This window comes from Tribolium madens, unplaced genomic scaffold, assembly GCF_015345945.1.
Source record: "Tribolium madens isolate multiple individuals breed KSU strain unplaced genomic scaffold, Tmad_KSU_1.1 Scaffold_91;HRSCAF=231;Tcas5.2_LG7, whole genome shotgun sequence".
In the NCBI taxonomy this organism is placed as follows: domain Eukaryota; kingdom Metazoa; phylum Arthropoda; class Insecta; order Coleoptera; family Tenebrionidae; genus Tribolium; species Tribolium madens.
Window position 1 is genome coordinate 8,024,039 of NW_025401063.1, and position 18,199 is coordinate 8,042,237.

The 18,199-nt window shown below is 30.0% G+C and overlaps 1 protein-coding gene across 2 annotated transcripts in view; it reads right to left on the reverse strand.

The window, feature by feature from the left end:
• LOC123010539 (inactive dipeptidyl peptidase 10) overlaps positions 1-15,997 on the reverse strand; it is a 39,481-nt gene extending 23,484 nt beyond the window's left edge. The window contains exon 1 of one of the 2 annotated variants that reach the window (XM_044407516.1): positions 15,863-15,997. In XM_044407516.1, the coding sequence (XP_044263451.1) occupies positions 15,863-15,946 (84 nt within the window). In that variant the 5' untranslated portion in view covers positions 15,947-15,997. Of the gene's footprint in view, positions 1-3,411; positions 4,253-15,862 lie in introns of those variants that run through there. The other variant, XM_044407514.1, reaches the window with a different exon arrangement.
• Between the last annotated feature and the right edge of the window lie 2,202 nt (positions 15,998-18,199).

The window sequence follows — 18,199 nt, forward strand, 5'->3', positions numbered from 1 at the left end:
ATAGGTTTTACAAGACTTCCATTTACACCATATCAAAGAGTGTCTTTTTGTCCCTTGACATGCAAAGTTTCATAATAATCGGGTAAACGATAACAAAAATATTTCCAAAAAATCATTTTCCATACCGATTTTTGGAAAGCTGTAATTTTTCTATTTTTTGAGTTAGGTCAGTAAATACTGTGCTCTCTATTCTCATTTGTACAGGGGTATTCGTGGTTAAAATTATGCCACACATTTTTTAAACACGCGATATATGTACGAATTTTAATCATCGCCAATGTTCAGTTTGATCTGAAAATTATGTTTATTACGTTTATTAAAAGCGTTATTCGACATTACTCTTTTTTAGATGTTTAATAAAGAAACGAGACTAATTAATTAAATTTTTTAGGTCAGATTTTAATGAGTCTATACAGATTAATTTGAAAGAACAGAATATTAACATACAACACATAATTGAGAAAAAAAAAGATTTTTTATTGGTTGAGGTTTTTTGAAATTTTGGTATAAATTCAGTGATTGTATATTTATATAAATTAATATTTAATAAGTTTTAAAATTCCTGTCCTGTTTGCAAAAAATTTTATAAAAATTTTGCAATAAGTCACTTAAAAGTGAGAAAAACCATTACCGAAGGCGTTCGTATAGTATTTAATTTAGTAATACCTAATAAACGACTTTAAAGTTGATTAAGCTGTAAATACCTTTTCGATCTTGAAATTAAATTGTTTCTGCGAGACACCTAAAAAGCTTTGATGCGAACTAAAATATGTATTCAAACTACATAATGTAAACTTATGTTTTTACAGGAAAGGTTATTTATACCAGGTAGACAAGAAGTATGGAACCAAACGTTATTTGCTTAATGTTTTTTGTCAAAAAAACTAATTGATATGGATAATAGAGTATATAAAAATGTGAAGTTTTCTCGAGAATAAAATTTTACAAGATTATTTTTCTGTTTTTGGGTTTTGCATAATTTAAATTTTATTGGCAACCCATTATAAAACCTTTTTTACAAAAGCTATGACCCAAAAGTTACGACTATCTACAATTATTCAATTTTTATCGAAAAAAAAAATTATGTATGTACTAAGTTGCCATTTTGGAAAAAATCGAATAACTCGAAAACAAAACAAAATTTCATTCTCAAAACACAATCACATTTTTGATAGCACTCACATTTTTAAAATTTTTGTTTTCTGGATTCAAATAATTGAAAAAAGTGCTTGGTTTTATACTTCACTTAGTACGTATGTACATACAGAGTGCGCCAGAACTCGCGAAGTTATGAGAGTTTAAATTTTACACTTTGACTCTATCTATTTCTGTTGGATAAATAATTTTCTAAGTTTTTTTGCTGCAGGCTATTAGAAGAGGAAACAAGGAAGCTGTTTCCTAAATTGTAATTCTGTTCAATGTCATTTGTGGCTTTTATTAGCATAAGTTTTGTACATTTACTAAATAATTGTAGAAAAACATATACAAGATCATCAGTATCATTAAATAGACAAAAAAATGTCAAATGTCAAAAAATTAATTGCAAAATTTTTTCCATGTTCCTGGTATCTTATTTTACTTGAAATTTTGCTCTGGGCCATGAGTTCTAGCGCACCCTGTATGTACACTTCGTAATTTTGTATCTACATACAAGTTGAATAATATTTTATGAATCTTTTTGAGTTCTAATAAAAAGATTGCTTATTTAAGAAAAAGGAAATTTGAATTATTTATTATTTTTTTGCAAGCAGCATTTTTTACATTTAAACAATGTCTAGATTTAAATAACATTTTAAGAATGTGACATTTCGTTACAAAAATTCCTTTTAGGTAATAAGGAACAATGTTAGTAGAATTGTAGATAGGAATCACATTTCGTTTTCCACTCCAATAAATTCAAGAGGATTTAATTGACGCATCTACGACACGTCTAAGCATTATCCTTTCTACTTTGTTGAAATATCATTAAGCTCCAAGGTGACAACGAAAATGATTGATATTTTATGAAAATGTAAAACTTAGGTATATTAATGTGGTTTATAGCGTCGTATAGGTTTTTAGCTGAGCTGCTATAAAAATTGCTCAAACCAACAGAAAAAGCAAATATATTTTGAAAGAAACTATTCCCACGAGGATTCTGTAACGTCAAGTAACGGAATACTCTTTTATCTTTTGCTTTCGGAGAAGTCCACCTAATGCATATTTTAACAGTGCAAGATTTTTTGTTGCATTTACTGGAAATTTATTTTTGTCTTTGTCCTACTTTTGATATTTTATTTGATAGGACCTTTACCGAAGAATTTGCAACTATTGGAAAATAGAAGTTTTATTTATTATACAGCACCAAAGATAAATTAAATTACTTTTCAACTAATAATCCTTCCGAAGCGGAACCGATTTTATATTCGTTAAAATTTTCCGTTCAAATTGGAACATGATAAGACTATAAATCGATTTTTACTACGTAAGATAAAACTTTGGATTATTTGCCATGTCGTAATTCAGATTCTGTCAGTTGGAATCAAGCCGATTTCGGGTCTTACTGCCACAAAAATCTCACCAAATTTTCACTTGTCTACACTGGTCTTGCGAGTGCAGAAATTGAATTAAATCAGAGGGGAGTAAAATTGGCGGTTCCTTCTAACCCGTAATTGTCTATTGAACGAAAAAAGTTCTGACGAATATAATTTGACGCTGTTGGAGTCATTTTGTTTTGACGTGGATATGGAACGCAATCCCGCGTTTCCTAAATCGCAGGATTATAAAAATATAATCTCAGTTCGTAAATTTTATTTATAAAATAAGCTTTTCTTCAGCGAGGAGCTTTCATGAGTAAATTAATTCCGCGCCATTATCGCCAAGTTACTCCTATTTCTAGGTACAGTAACGTCAATGTTTACACGAGCACCCCACATTAATTTAGCTTTAACCAGCAATAAAAACTACCTCTTTGGGAAATTAGTTTCGCCGACTGATGACTTTTTCTGAAAAAATCCTTCTCGTGCAATTAACTTATCGGAAAATTGACAGGGAATTGAATTAAAAAGTCCGTCTTGTTCAAAAAGCAGTGACAAGGATCCGCTATTTAAAAATTTAGAAGGGCACTCAAACGTTCTTCTCCAGGCTATTTTAAGAATTCGTAGGGAATTAAGGAACACGAAAATAAAATTATTTGATTAGGGAACCGTCAAGGGATTATTATCGTATGTGTTTGGAACGCAAAATTTGTCGTCTTATTTTTCATGCAATTTCCTCGTCATCGATTTATTTTGCTCACGTTTTTGATCATCTGTACTCACTTAGACTTAGACTCGTTAAAGGCGTAATAGTTTTGTTGTAATTCTACCAAGCGAGCGCTTTGCGGTTTATTGTCTTTATAAATATTTTTACGAGATAAGTTTTTACACTTACCCGAGTTCTGCCAAGCAAAAGTGCGTCCATTTCCGATTCAGGAGCGGCGTGTATCGTACTTACAGTCGCAATCACAGGTTTTACTTCAGGCACAGTACTAGCCATAATATAAGACGATAACTTAGCACTTGTACGTTTACAAATGGGTATTTAGACATTTAGTTTAGTTACATTTATAAATTTATTATATTTACTAACACGTAGGGACATTTAGGTTTAACACTTAAGAGTTTATTTTATGTTTTGTGTTAGTGAAACTTTACGAAAAAGTTTTAGAGTTGTATTAGAGTTCAAGAGAATTTATTGGTTCAATATTTTTTTAACTTTAGAATGGCACTGGGGGAATAAACCTCTTCTTACAAAAAATAGCGTATAAAAATTGGCAACTTTAAGTGATTTGTATTATGTTTGGATATCTTCACAATTTTTGGCACTGGAATAAATTTAGGTTAATTTGGTACTATGTGCAAGTGGCCCCATTAAATCGTGTGTAAACATTCATTAAAATACTTTAGATATGCAACATTTAATTCTAATTGAGCACATTTATCACTAGAACAACTAGAATTAATAGGAAACAACAATTTTCTAACACTTAACTCTAAAATCTAGCTCTAATATTTATATAAAATGGTCCCAAAATAACAATATCAAAAATACTACAGTGTATACTCTCCTTTGTCAAATATTTTTTGGCGATTCATCAGAACATTGTTTACTGATATGTTTTACAAATTGTTTATAATTGCGTTACATGTGTTTAGTAATTAAACTTTTAAATTTATTTAAGCACAGCGATCTTTTTTAACTGTCGGATTTAAGGATGTGTTTAACATGTGTTTGTGCGAAAGCTCGAGAGCAAGTGCTTTCAGTGACGATGTTTTCAGCTTTTCATTGAAACGTTGCGAGTTCGACTGAAGCGCCCTCATCCGCACAAACGTACACCAAACTGAATATTGATCTTTTGTTTGTGCCTTATTAGTCCGTTTCTCAACTGTGAACACAATTTAATTTTTGCAGACTTCGAAATTCAACCAATTAAGTTGTCGTTTTTATCATTTTTGCGGCGGTTTATTTGAGCAATTTTAACAGTATAAAATTTGAATGTTATAGCAAATTCGATAATAAATCACTTTAATTTTGTTCACGTGGTTTCAAAAACCGGTAGCGAAAATTTGATTAAAAATAGTTTAAACAATGTTTTCTGTAACTTATCAAGACAAGAACTGACACGAAATCTGTAGGAGCAACGTTATATCCAGCTTTCAGCGAGCTTTTCTACTGCGCATTTGGTTTGGAACCTCGCTGTGACACTGATCTGTAAAGCTGTGCAAGCCCAATGCTGATAACTTTTTTCCTATAGATGGAGTTTTTAACTCGATTTTTGAAAATATGTCATTCTACTTATTATCATTAGACATCATCCATTATCAAACATGTAGTTTAAAAAATACTGCAATTTGTCGTAGCATATTCATTTTTTGAGTGTAATACAAAGCTTGGCTTAAATAAAGAATGATAAAATAAGTAAGAGGATTATGTTTCAAGTTTGATAAATAACAACGTCCTGTCTTATGAGAAAAGGGATTATTTTGAAGTTTTACAAGGTAATTTGTCTGAATTATATGTGGAACAAAGTTAGGAAAAATGGTAAATATACCTGCCTCAAGTGGTTTTGATAAGTATCAAATTGTTTTCTCTCAAGCAAAATACTTAAGAACGAGCCAAGAAAAGAGGCGTAAAACGTTGGTCGAATAGTGGTAAACATTAAAAAGGCCATTTACGGCACTAAAGTCCAAGGACAAGTCGTAAAATTGTAATATTAACAAGATCTAGCAAAATAAAATTACGCTTCATTTAAAAATAATATAAGCAATGAAAAAATTACAGACGTACAGCCGATTTAATGAATGTTAATGATTTGAAAGTTTTTGTTGCCTTTAGAATTATTTACATATCTAGGTCATGCTATTCGATCAGTTTTGGTGACACTGTTTGAAGCGTTTAGAAAATTGGATTCACAAATTATTCATCTCATGTAAAATATTTTTAAATTTTGTTATAAGTTTGTAGAAAATTTCTCGCGTTTAAGGCAAATTTATCCAAAAGAAATTCCGTAAAATTTATTAAAAATCTCCTTTACTTCGTGCCAAGTTTGGTTGCGAGTGGATGTTTCCAACTGAACGAAATGTTATTGTTGTTTTGATATAAAAACTGAAATTGAACATAGTTACATAAGTATAACGCATATGGCGTTTAATAAAACTTTTTGCAACCACAGCAAAACTTATTTTTAATTTTGTTAGTTATGTATTAAGGAACAACTAACCCGGCGCCTCCACCATTTCTTTAAAAAACATTTTCGAATTTAGCTGTTTTTGACTTTTGTGAATAATTATGTAAATAACGTAATTATGTAAAACAAAACTTATTTTTGAAATTTAAATGTTTGCATTGATCTAGAGTTGCCGGAAAAGTTGTTTTCTTTGATTTGTCTCCTAGACAAATGGAGCACGATTAAATTTAATATTTCTCTTCGCGGTCACGAAATATTGTTTATCAGAAGTGAAATTTATAATTAAATTTATTATTCGTTTATTCATGCACGCGAAATTATTCTTTTAAAAGCATTTAAGTACTGGCATCATGAAATGTTTTACAATGATGCAACAGAAGTAGACTTGTTTAGTTAGTTTAGTTTTAGTAATAATTAATTAAAAGAAGTTAATTAAAAAAAGTTATATTTTTAAATATTTCCAGTTTTTCGCACCTGTTTACACAATTCATATTTTTAGTTTTAATGAATGCAGAAGCCTTTGCGAGCAGTTTATCTTTTACTATTGTTACATCGCGTATTTTAAGTGCTTTAATCTTTTAGCAATGCCAAAAGCAAACTTCTTATTATTTTTACCTTTGTTTAAAATTCAATTATACTGAGCTATTGTTGTAGGAAAAATGAATGTCCTAAAAATGCTTGTCTAATTTTCAAGAGAATAATAGTATATTTCACAATTTTTATCAATTTTTTGCGTCTTGCAAATAGTTTTTTTTATAGAATTTTTTGTTATTAGAGTAAATTAAACTAGAAGCGGCACTAAGCTTTTTATGGCCATTTTAGCATATTTTTTATGACCGTTGGTAATATGCAATGAATTCATTTTATTCTAAAATTAGCTCCCAAGAGGTTAACATTTTATGCGTTACACAGTACATAATTTAATTTTATAGCAATTAATTAATCAGATATTTAAAAACCGCCACTCGCAAAAGCAACTAAATTTAAATTTATTAATTTATCTGCAAACGTCACAAAGTGACCACTTTTATAATTAAATGTCACAATTAAAAATTTTACCTATCCACCATGAAGTAAAAATTTTATTTTTGCACCTAAGCGTTATTACTTTTATCACGATATTGATATTTACCAATGTTGCTTCTTTTTTGTCTTCTTTGCTGCTTTAGCAATTTTTAGAGATGTACAGTTGCGAAATTAAAATTTTGAGCAGTATTTTTCTGTCACTTTAAAAAGTTCACTGTAAACTACCCTTTACTGTCATCATGACTGACATTTGACAATTGAACTTTATGTTGTTGTTAAAATTGGTAATTAAATAATTTGTCTGTCTTATTTATTAATTAAACTAAGTGTAATTAAATCATCGCTTTGATCTGCTACCTACAAGTTATTATGCCACGAATCACTATTTTAGAAAGTAAATAAGTCATAATAGACCTAATAAACTATTATATATTTATTAACCAATTCTTTTATTTATCTTGATGAAGATGAAGATATGTATTTAAATAAGACGTAAAACCATTTCCATTTAATAGTTATTTAGATTCCAAAGGAGAAAAGTGTATCGATATTCAAAGTCTGGGGCAGTAACTTTCACCTATGGGAGGAAAAGATACTTTCCTCCAGTGTAACACATATAATTTTTCCTACACTGGCGGCCACAGAACTTTGGACATCAAATTTATGTCAGTTCAAAAAATCTCAATGTAAGTCACGCTTTATTGTGATTATGATTGACGTTTGAAACCAAAATCGGAAAGTTTTAATTGAAATTTATTTTTGGCGTCGATTTTCCTAAACAATAATGCCAGCAATACGTGTTTTTATATAAGTTCAATAAATTATTATAATTTGTAGTTTTCTACTCTAGCTATCAGGATAAAAATTACAAAAACCGAAAGTAAGGTTAGTTGCCTAAAACCCGTTTTACATTTTTATGTCAGTCGAATGACAAATCGTCCAAAATTCCGTGTCCGCCAGTGTACAATACAGTAGTTTTGTATACATAGTGATTGCGAAGGTCAAATATTTGTGCCGACATCAAAAAAGTCAGTTATGTGTAAGTAACTCTTATTCTTGTAACGATACTGACACTGCCCTTCATCTGGAAACTCTCAATTCTATACATGCCATCGATTGATTTAGAAATTAAGAAGAGTGGAAGTCTGAGGTGTCACAAAGTGTATAAAAAGTAACAATTTCGATTCGTTCAAGTTAAGTTTAAACTTCGTGCTTAACATTATTCGGTATTCATCTTCTGACAATGGGTCAGCCAAAGAAAAAAAAACGTTATTTTAATTAATTATATTTGAGTACAAGACGCAATATTTAACAGTGCTTTGAAGATTAGAACAACGTTTACATACTTTTTGATTGCATAATTTTGTTCATAAAAACTAAAATATCCGTAGAAAAAAAGCAGTGCCTCAACCAATTTTCTGAACATTTGACATTTTCAACTGACTAAAGTTACAGCTTTCTGTCACATATCAGAACGAAATACCAAAGCTAGTCATCCAATATAGGTTTCCTAGAATTCAAAGAGCAACGCAGCAAGTGTTAATTGTATTTCTTTTCAAACATTTATCAAATAAAAGTTTACTTGCTGCGATAAATAAAAGCCTTAATTATATTAAAACTTTAAACTTCATTGAACTACTTTAAAGTTTGTATCGGTTTCGTATTTGTAGACAGCTAAATAGTTGTTGCGAGAAAGTTTTGAAATTTATGTTGACACTTTAGTGGTTGCTACCACTTAATTATTCTTGCTGTTAATAAGACTGGTTAATGGAAGCTTGTACTGATTAATTAATTTTTTGTAACTACAGGAAAGTACTTTAAACATTGTTGATACAAATATTTAATTCAGTTTGTGTTTACTGTATATGTGTTTGAGATTAGCGTTCAGTGAACAGTAATTTAATCAATTTCCACTCTATCGGTTTAAGGTCGATAATAATTATTAAACACAAAAACTAAAAAAATGGCTATAATATCAAGTTTTAAACAAGCAATGTTATTTTGTAAATATGTATTACTAAAAAAATAATAATAAGACAAGATATACACATGGTAGAATTTTTCGAGGCAACAAATGGCGCATCAAATGTTTATTACAAGCTTAGTGGAACGTGTCCAATTTCAGTTTCTCGAACAAATTAATCTTTAAATTTATACGATACAATCGTTAAGGTAATTACAGTACAACTGGCATAACGATTAAATTCACACAGGATGTTTGCCTAGTTAGAATTTTTCCAATTTCTTTTATTAAAAAGTATTTTTCCTTCTTTTATATGTATAGCAGAGAAGTTATAAAAAATTAAAACAAATTTAATTAAAAAACAAAGTAAAAATCATTTATTTCACTTACAAGGCCAAAATGAATTTTCATTTTCGAACCCTCTGTGACCCTTGTCTAAATTATCTGTATGTTGGCCTCTAAAGAGTACAACAACAAATTACAACTATGTCCATGCATTTAAAAATAATTTTAAAGTTAATGTTGAGAATAATCTATAGTAAGCACATCACTTTTTTGCAACACTGCGGTATTTGTAAGTAAATTTACCTATAGGTAAGAATTGGATCTTCCCAAATGTTAACACTCAGACTTTGCAAAGCGCGATTTCAGAATAATAATGCCATTTTCACCGAGAGTACAAGTCGGTAAAGACATAATTTCATTTCTGGGATAGCGGCAAACTAATTTGGCTTCCAAGCTAAAAAATTCGAATTCATTTAGCCTGCTAGAAAGTCAGGTGCATTACGTTTTTCTCTTTGTCTTTGTCAAAACGTATTTATGAATCACCAAACGTGGTAGATTTCGACGGCAATATAAATGATTTATACGTTTTGTTTATATGACGTTTTTAACAGTTTTCATCGACGTGTCATGAATATGTCCAATATCTGTTCAAGTTCAAACACAGCATGTCCGATTCAAGTTTGCTATAAACGCTCGTGTTGATCAATCCTTTCAACTGAGCTTGTCCTCGGAATAACTCAGTTCGGCATAACGACAGTTGTGGCGAATGCCAATACCAAACCTGCATTTAGATTAATGACCGCGCCTGTCTGGAGGACGTTTAGTAATAGGCTTATGTTTTCTTCAAAAGAACGATTTATTCGGAACAACCGCATGGTGCAAAATCAATTATTCGATTACTAATTGCTTAACGGAAAACTGCATTAAGCTCCAATCTAATATTAAACAACAATAAAGCTTTGATTTAATTTTTTAGATCCTGTCTAATTTTAGTGACCCGTAATGCAGAAGAAAATTTACGGTACATTTTCCACTGATGAGAGCTTTGGTGCGAAATTATTTTTAGTTTGGTCAGTGTTAGTAACGTGCTGAAGCAAAAAATTAATAAAATAAACTTAAAAGCATTTCTAATTCTATTGTTTACATCATATTTATTTTGTCTCATTACATGGTGTAGGGCCCTAATGAAGAGTTATTTCTGACTGTTTTAAGCAGCATTTTTATTTTTTGCTTCACATTTCTGTCACTTCAGTGGGGAATTTCCATTTAGCTAATTAGTTCAGCCAAAGTAAAACCAATTTGTGGCTAAGAACGAGCTGCTAACCACCCGATCCCAACTAAAAAAACAATGTTAAAACATTATTGAACCACATGCCCTCATCCTAAAATTTTTTGCAAAATTTGTAATAAATTTTAATACACTACATTAACATTTTAGTAAACTTAATTTCAATTTCTTATTAAGATAAAATTTAGAATAAGACGTATTTTGTTTCAATATTATTAAATTTGTTTGTGGAGCAGTGACATACTAATTTGTTGTTGTTTCCAGCTGTCTCATTGATTCACTTTCTCGGTTGTCTTTCACGCTTTCAACATCTGTCCAATTCTCATAAGATATTAAACATTTTAAATGCAAGTACAATGTGGAGAACAAATAATACGCTGAAAAGACAATGTGAGTGTTTTCCATTGGCAATTTTAATTGGATTTCCAATTTCTAAAAGAAAGAACATTTCACGAAATTATTTTTATATTATATCGAGAAAATTATAAGTATCAAACTTATTAAACTTCAGTAGTAGTGGTTTTTAGAGGACATTAATAATAATGAATGATTAAATTTGCAGCTTCTAATTAGGTTCTATGTGAACCACAAATAGTCCAGGTTGACATATTCGTCAGTAAACGACAAACTAATGGTATTTTGAAGTTTCGATAGCTTGCATCAAGATTTTATGCATTGAAATCAAATGCAGAATGCTGGAATAGTTTTGGATTTCAATCATATTTGTCATTTTAGTTACAAACTAGGGGCAAAAACAAATGTCAGATACAAACATGTAACTTCACAAAAAAATCAACATTTTTCACAGTTTGTTCATTTAAATTAAATTCCATTCAACGAAGTAATCTTATAATTCTTGCATTTTAGCCTTATAATGTAACAAGCATTATTTTAAACTAAATCTGAATAAAGCTATACATCTAATTGTTTGATTTGGGGAGTTTAAAACTAAATATTACGCAAATTTGATTCTGTCAATTATCATTTTTTTATTCCATGTATGAACGAGTATGTAGGTACATGCGTAATTTACGGGTTATGGAAATTCGCCATCACCTTTGTTCCTCTATTAACCATAAATCGCGGCTTTATGTCGAGAGATACAATATTGTCATGCATACATTTCACTATCATTAAAAATTTATGCAAACATGTGACAATTTTTTCAAGATACAAAGATTTTTGAAGCAATTTTTTGTACTTAACAAAGCAGCTTTACTATCCGTTCCAGGATTTCATCTTTCACAAAAATCTGCTTATGTTTTAAAGCTCATAGATTAAAAAAGCGGTTTTCGAGACCTCAGTTTTTATGTTCGACATAAAAGTCGTTGCTTTGATTGAACTCTATTTCTATTTATTGGAAGATGCGCTCGTGGCTTGTGGTTTTGGGCAATTCGTTTCGGTGAGAAACTGATTAAACTTAAGCAACCAATACGATGAATTTTGGTCGAGGATGTATAGTGGTTTCACACACGAAGCTGGATTTAATTTCAATAATTACAAGGAAAACTTCAAGCTATTATAAAGTCGTATGGGGAATTTCAGATATTACATTTGATAATTAAGTTTTAAATACGTGTTAGTTCTCCCTATAATATGTTTGAAATGTTATGTTTTGTTACGGCTATCATGATGAACAATGAATTGTCCTGTTATTCAACAATCGGCCCTCTCTAATTGAATTATATCGTGCAATTAAATACTTAGTAATATCAACTGTCGCCATATTTTATATTTGTAGCAATAATACAAGCATTATTTATTGTTTAGACAACATTTCAATTTTGCCGTCAAGGCAATATGATTGAAAAAGCAATAAATGATTTTTTTTCGCAGCAGATTTTAGCCGGGATTTTCAGTATTATTTGAATCAGAATAACACAACAAAAAAGCAAGGCTTTCTCGTTTCAGCTGTGCATCAAGTTTTGTTTAATTAAACCTACAGGAAACAAATAAAATGTTCCAATTAACAACAGCCTGAGCTCTTGCCATCAAAAAAATTATTTGACAAAAGTAATCACTGAATTTAGCAAAAAGATTTGTTGAAAATTGAGAACGAATGTGACAAGTAATATCGAAAAGAAAATTTTATTAAACTCTTCTTCAAATGTCAAGTGAGTAAAATTACCATTTCACAAATTGTCGTTTTTATAAATGATTCTAATTCTAATTATTATTAGATTTAGTTTTGCTGACATACATTAACTCAAAAACTACAAATATTACAAATAAATTGTGCTTTTGCATAAATGAATATTACATATCAAACCCTCAAGTAATTCCAACGTCAATTCTTTTCAATCCACTATTTTCTTTATATTTTTAGTCCATTTAAAGTTTTAAAAAGTTTAATCTATTACTGGACAAAATATTTGTGTAGCGTTTCTACGTATGAGATGAATAAACAAACACTTTTTACAAAAAAATAAAACGTTACAACTAAATTATTATGATTTTACTATTTAGTACAGCTTCTATATACATATTTTAGGTGAATACAAAATTATTCAGGCCTCAGAAACAAAACTCATTATTTAAATAAATAAAATGTTAGGATAATTTATGTGAATATATATGTTAAATCAGCAACATGAATGTTGATTTAGCTGAATTTGTACCTAATTCGAATGAAGCTCATTGTCGAGTTAAATTGTCTAGTTAAATTTGAAACTAATGTTTAATAACAACTATGATATTCTTTTAATGTTCTTATTATCTTTCATTGTTGTTACGTGCATTTAATTTCTTAAAGTGTAAAGATAATAAAAAATAATCGGTGTTATTGTCATATAGTAAAAGTTTCAATTTATTTGGTGGTAATGATTTAAGCATAGTTTGCAATTTATTCACTTGTTGAAATAATGTTTACATAAACAATGGTTGTTAATTTAGTACAGGATCATACAAAATAATACCTGAGATCATAAACAAAGATAATTATGGAATATTTCATTATATCAGATACAAAGGAAACCCTATCATTGATTAACAAACTTAGGTATTCCCTTTGAGACAATGATAGATGAGAAATAGAGATAATCAAAAGAGTTTAGTGAGCACATTAACCATAAATTTGTGCAAAACTAGCTTTTAGAAAATATTATTTACTAAAATGTACTATAAAAACATATCTTTCAGTAAAATATTATAACGCTTCTACTAAGATATATTTATTAGCTACAAAGTAGATAGAGACAGATATGAGTCGACTATAAACGACATAAAGCCACAATCTTTCAAATCACAATTGGCAAGACTCTACAATTGACCAATTTTGCTCTGAAATTCTAGAGCACGTTTTCGAGGATAATTCTTAGCTGTTCGTAACAAAATAACAAAGTCGTGATGCGCAAAAAGTTTTATTTGGATCAGAATAAATCGCAAGAAGCACGAAGAAGGTTAATTTTAGAAACTAGTTATATATCAAGATATCAGCCAGATTTATTACAAGAAATTATTTCTGTAAGAGACCATTTTTAGTATTTTTTGTAATTACAGCAGTTTTTCATCTATTTCTCAAAAACTGCAATATCTGCACCGATAAAAGTTTTCAGCTGAAAATGTTATTAAAGCTTTTCTGTAAACATCTGTGCTTTAAAACTTGTGTAAAAAGAACTATGCAATTTATTTTAAAATTTTTAAGAAGATCCAATTTTCCAATAAATTAAGTCAAACTCGAGTTTTTTTCTCCTGCATTAGAGAGGTTTACTCACATTTTAATTAAGCTAGAGTGCATGTACTCATTTGCGTTAATTATACAGAGCTTTTCAAAGTAACCGAAATATTTATGTTAAAAATTATATGAAGAACATTCTAAATAATTTAGTCTGATTCTATCGCGCAAATGAACCAAAAGTATTATTTATTTTTTTGTTGTTTTTATAAACTATGTCTTGTAACAAAACAAAAGCAACGAATTTACCTTGAAACCACAGGGAAAAAGATTTGATTAAGAACTTTGACAAAAGAAAAATGAAGATTTACTTCGATTTATGAATAAGTAATAATAATAATATTACTTACAATAAATGTCTCTTTCACGGAAAACATTTCTCGAAAGTTTATTATTCTACTTCAATAAAATTTTCACATAATGCTAATAATAACCAAATAGAAAATAAACATATACTTTATAATAAGATGAATAAAGTAAACTTATACTGTAGTAGAGTTTAAATTAAATTTTTCGAGCAAATATTCTGTTCAAGAAAAGAATATAAACATTTTATACTATATAAAAGTGGGTTAATACGCAATGAAATATAATAATTTAAAAATTAATGTTTCAATTAGTCATCATTTCCGGCCAAGAGTGAAAAATGGCTGAAAATTTGGCGCGTGATGAAGACAAGGCAGTAAATCAAAAATATGTGATTTCAGAAAATGAGATAAAACAGAAGAGTACGTTTAATGTAACTTATATTTCTTTTTTATGAAGTTTCACACGACTTAATACATTTTATCATGAATAAAGCAGCATCACACGCTCTCGATATATTACGGGCATATTCATGTTGCAACCTTTCGTAACTAAATTAGAATGCAAATTTTCCACAGCAATTTAAAAGGATTTGCCAGTCTATTTATGCTGTAATTAGTGCGAACTACGCCTCACTACATTCGCGCAGCTTCAATTTGAAGTCCGAGCAAAGAAGATAGCTCACTAAAGTCTTAACGCAAGATTCATCTCTTCGGAAAAATTTCTACCCCCCTTGATGACTATAAAAACTACTCAGTATAAATTACGAACACAAAAATTTGAATTTTAAAGTCGTAAAAAGTCAGACTCCATCAACAGGCTGATTGTCTAAAAGTTTGAAAATAGGGTTATTTACGTGCAAAAGTTTGCTGAACAGTTCCAATATACAAATCTGTTTGTCAGTGTCAGCCATGAAAATGTAAACGAGAGTCGGCTGTAAAGTTAATTAACAAGAATTGAAGAGTGGATAAGATGTTGGAAAATCAGCTACCCTGAAATTGTTTCGTTTACTCGCTCCTTAACCGATTTAATGGAATCTTTTATAAGAAAAAAATCGATAAGTTAATATAGTTAATATAAAATGAATGAAACTTGTTACCAGTTTTTTTCAATTTTTTTCTATGTGTGAACAAATATTGAATCGTTTTTAAAATTCAGAACACGAAAAAAATGTGATCAAAACTCATCCGAGTTGGGGGCTTTAGATTATAAGGCCATCTCCAACTACTCTAGAATTTGAAAATATAAAAAAGCTTTCCTGTGCAATTTTCTCAAAATTTTGTATCGATTATAATCGTTTTTGTGTTTATCGATCATTTATTTTAGCCACGCTCTTGAATATATTAACATATTTTATGGTAACGATTGTTCTAATTTTCTAGCCACATCAAACAGTTTTTTGCAGTGTCTTGAGTCACTTCACAACAAAACCCACTGTGCTTTGTGTGAATAGAGCAAATTTATGTTATATTTTATCGCCTCCACATAACAAAAAACTAATCATCGATTGAAGTCAAGTCATATTTAATGCGCAACATAAAATATCCTATTAGTAATTAATAATTAGTAACTAAAGCGCGCTTTCCAAAGTCTCAAATAAGAAAGCCCACTTACTTCAATAGTCCTCTGCTGGCCTTTGATCCGGTGTTCCGGTGACGGCCCTAAATTTTTGGTGTCGATGTGCACATTGGTCTGCATGGCTGCTCACCTCGTGTAACAGGTTAAAAACAGTACTATCGGACCACTATTCCCGGCATCATTTCGGAAAGCTTTCATCTACACTACTGAAAGTAAAGCTCCGCGAGATATGCGCAGGTCGGCGCTTTTCGTAAAGTTCCGTGTCCTGCTGTTCCGTGATAACAAGCAGTTTACTTTTTCATTGAGGATTAGACTTGTTTTAGGTTACACAAATGTTGCTTAATAACAATGCGGAAGCTTAACGTTGCTTTTGTGGAGGAGAACTGACCGGAAATGTTTTCAAAACGATCTAATTTATGCCAAGCGCGTTGCTAAGAACCGCGATAAGCTGATAACGTGCTGCAGTCATAAAATTTATATTCTAACAGCAACACATAAATAACAATTTGAGAGTGATTTTGAACTGGTTTGTCCCGGCGCATCCACCATTTTTCAACAAAACAACAAAATTAGTGTCAAAAAACACGAACAAAATTGTTTGTCTCCTAATAGATCAAAAGCGATAAGTGACGCGGTAAAGAATTTGTATGAAAACTCTATATTTAGCACAAATTGTTATCAAACAAGTGGTTCGGAGGTAGTATAAGAGAGCTTTCGAGCATCTCACAAGATCGCTATCCGGAGATTGCATTACAAGCATGTTGTTGCCAAGGAAACGCAGCCACAAAAGTCATCATCATGCCTATGAAAATTGCGCTGCGTTTTTGTTAATAAAGCCGCCTATTACTTTATTACTGTAAAAAAGCTTTAAAAATAGCGAGGGTACGTAACGTAATTTATTAGTTAAACGGTAAGCACAAAGCATAAGATAAAAACAAGTTAATTTGAATAAACTTTTGTTTGGATGAGAGTTATTTGGTTTATTTATTATTTCATGGCTGTGGACGTTTATGAATATTTATATTACATCATGCAGAGTTACTTTGTAGAATAGAACAAAGCTTCAAGTACCACTTTATAGAGCATCTGTTAAGAAAAATAAAATTTGACAATGTTAAAAATATAAACGTACGTAATTTTGTAAGTAATTTGTTATTATTGCAAATAAAGTATAGTCCTAATCTTAATCTAAATATAATAAACTGGAGTCTCAGTCATACAGCCTTTTGAAAACAATGAAATAAATTAAATGAAAACAACAGAATGATTTTCATGCATATTAAGCCAACTGGATGCTGATATTTCATAAAAATGTTTAATAAAATTTTATGTAACCTGATATTTGATTTTTCATAACCCGCTTACTTATCTTTTTTTTTTCCTTTTTACAATAATATAAAAATTTTATTACGAATATCTTACCCTATGTAATTTGGACCGTCCACAGAGACTTATTAACAAGTATACAAGGTGATTCTTTTAGGGCCTATATTAGAAACTTTTTAACTTCTAATGTAGATAGAAATGTGAAATTTTGTACATAACTCAAATCGACGAGTCTAAGTTCAATTAAACTATTTCCAAAATGGCTGAACTTCCAGAACTACGCGAAATTGGCGCCAACATTGAAATTTTAAATGGTAACCACTTATTTTTATTGCATTTTTGAATTCTCCTCTCCAAACTGAGTAAAATGTACCTAGTTGTTAGTACTTATCTGTCATAGTTTTTGACAAATGTCAATTTTTTGCTCAAAATTTTCATTTGAAGAGGTTTATTAAAAACATCACAGCTCTTGAACCGTTTGCGACAAGTAAATAATTTTTCTTGCATTTGATAACTAAAGATTCGAAGAGTTTCCTAAAATTTTCAAAATTGTCAACTGTCAGATTGCAAAGCTTATATGATTTTTTGAAAATGATATTTAATAAACAGCTATAACTCAGTTTTTTCAAATAAAATGATCCTATTTTCTCAACGGCAATCGAAAGTACATCGATTTGTAGAAGGACTTTTATTAACATGTCCTATATCCATCCATCCATATTACAGTTCCTGAAATAATCACGAAAAACGTGTTTTTGTTTTTTATTTTTATAGTAAATCACGTTGGCTTTGGAAAATGATCAAGACGTATTAAAGATTTATTAGTCTACACAACACCCATCCGGAATTACAAAGAATTGAGGCAAGGATTGAGGCGGCATTTAATAATCTTCAACCAAATGAACTAATGGAAGCCACTCAAATCAGTTCACCATCGAGTTTTGGACTGTTCGAAAATGGTAAACATATCGAACATCTGTATTAATTATGGTATATCTTATTGTATTTTTCCAAAGCCTTCGTGATTAACTATAAAAATAAAAACAT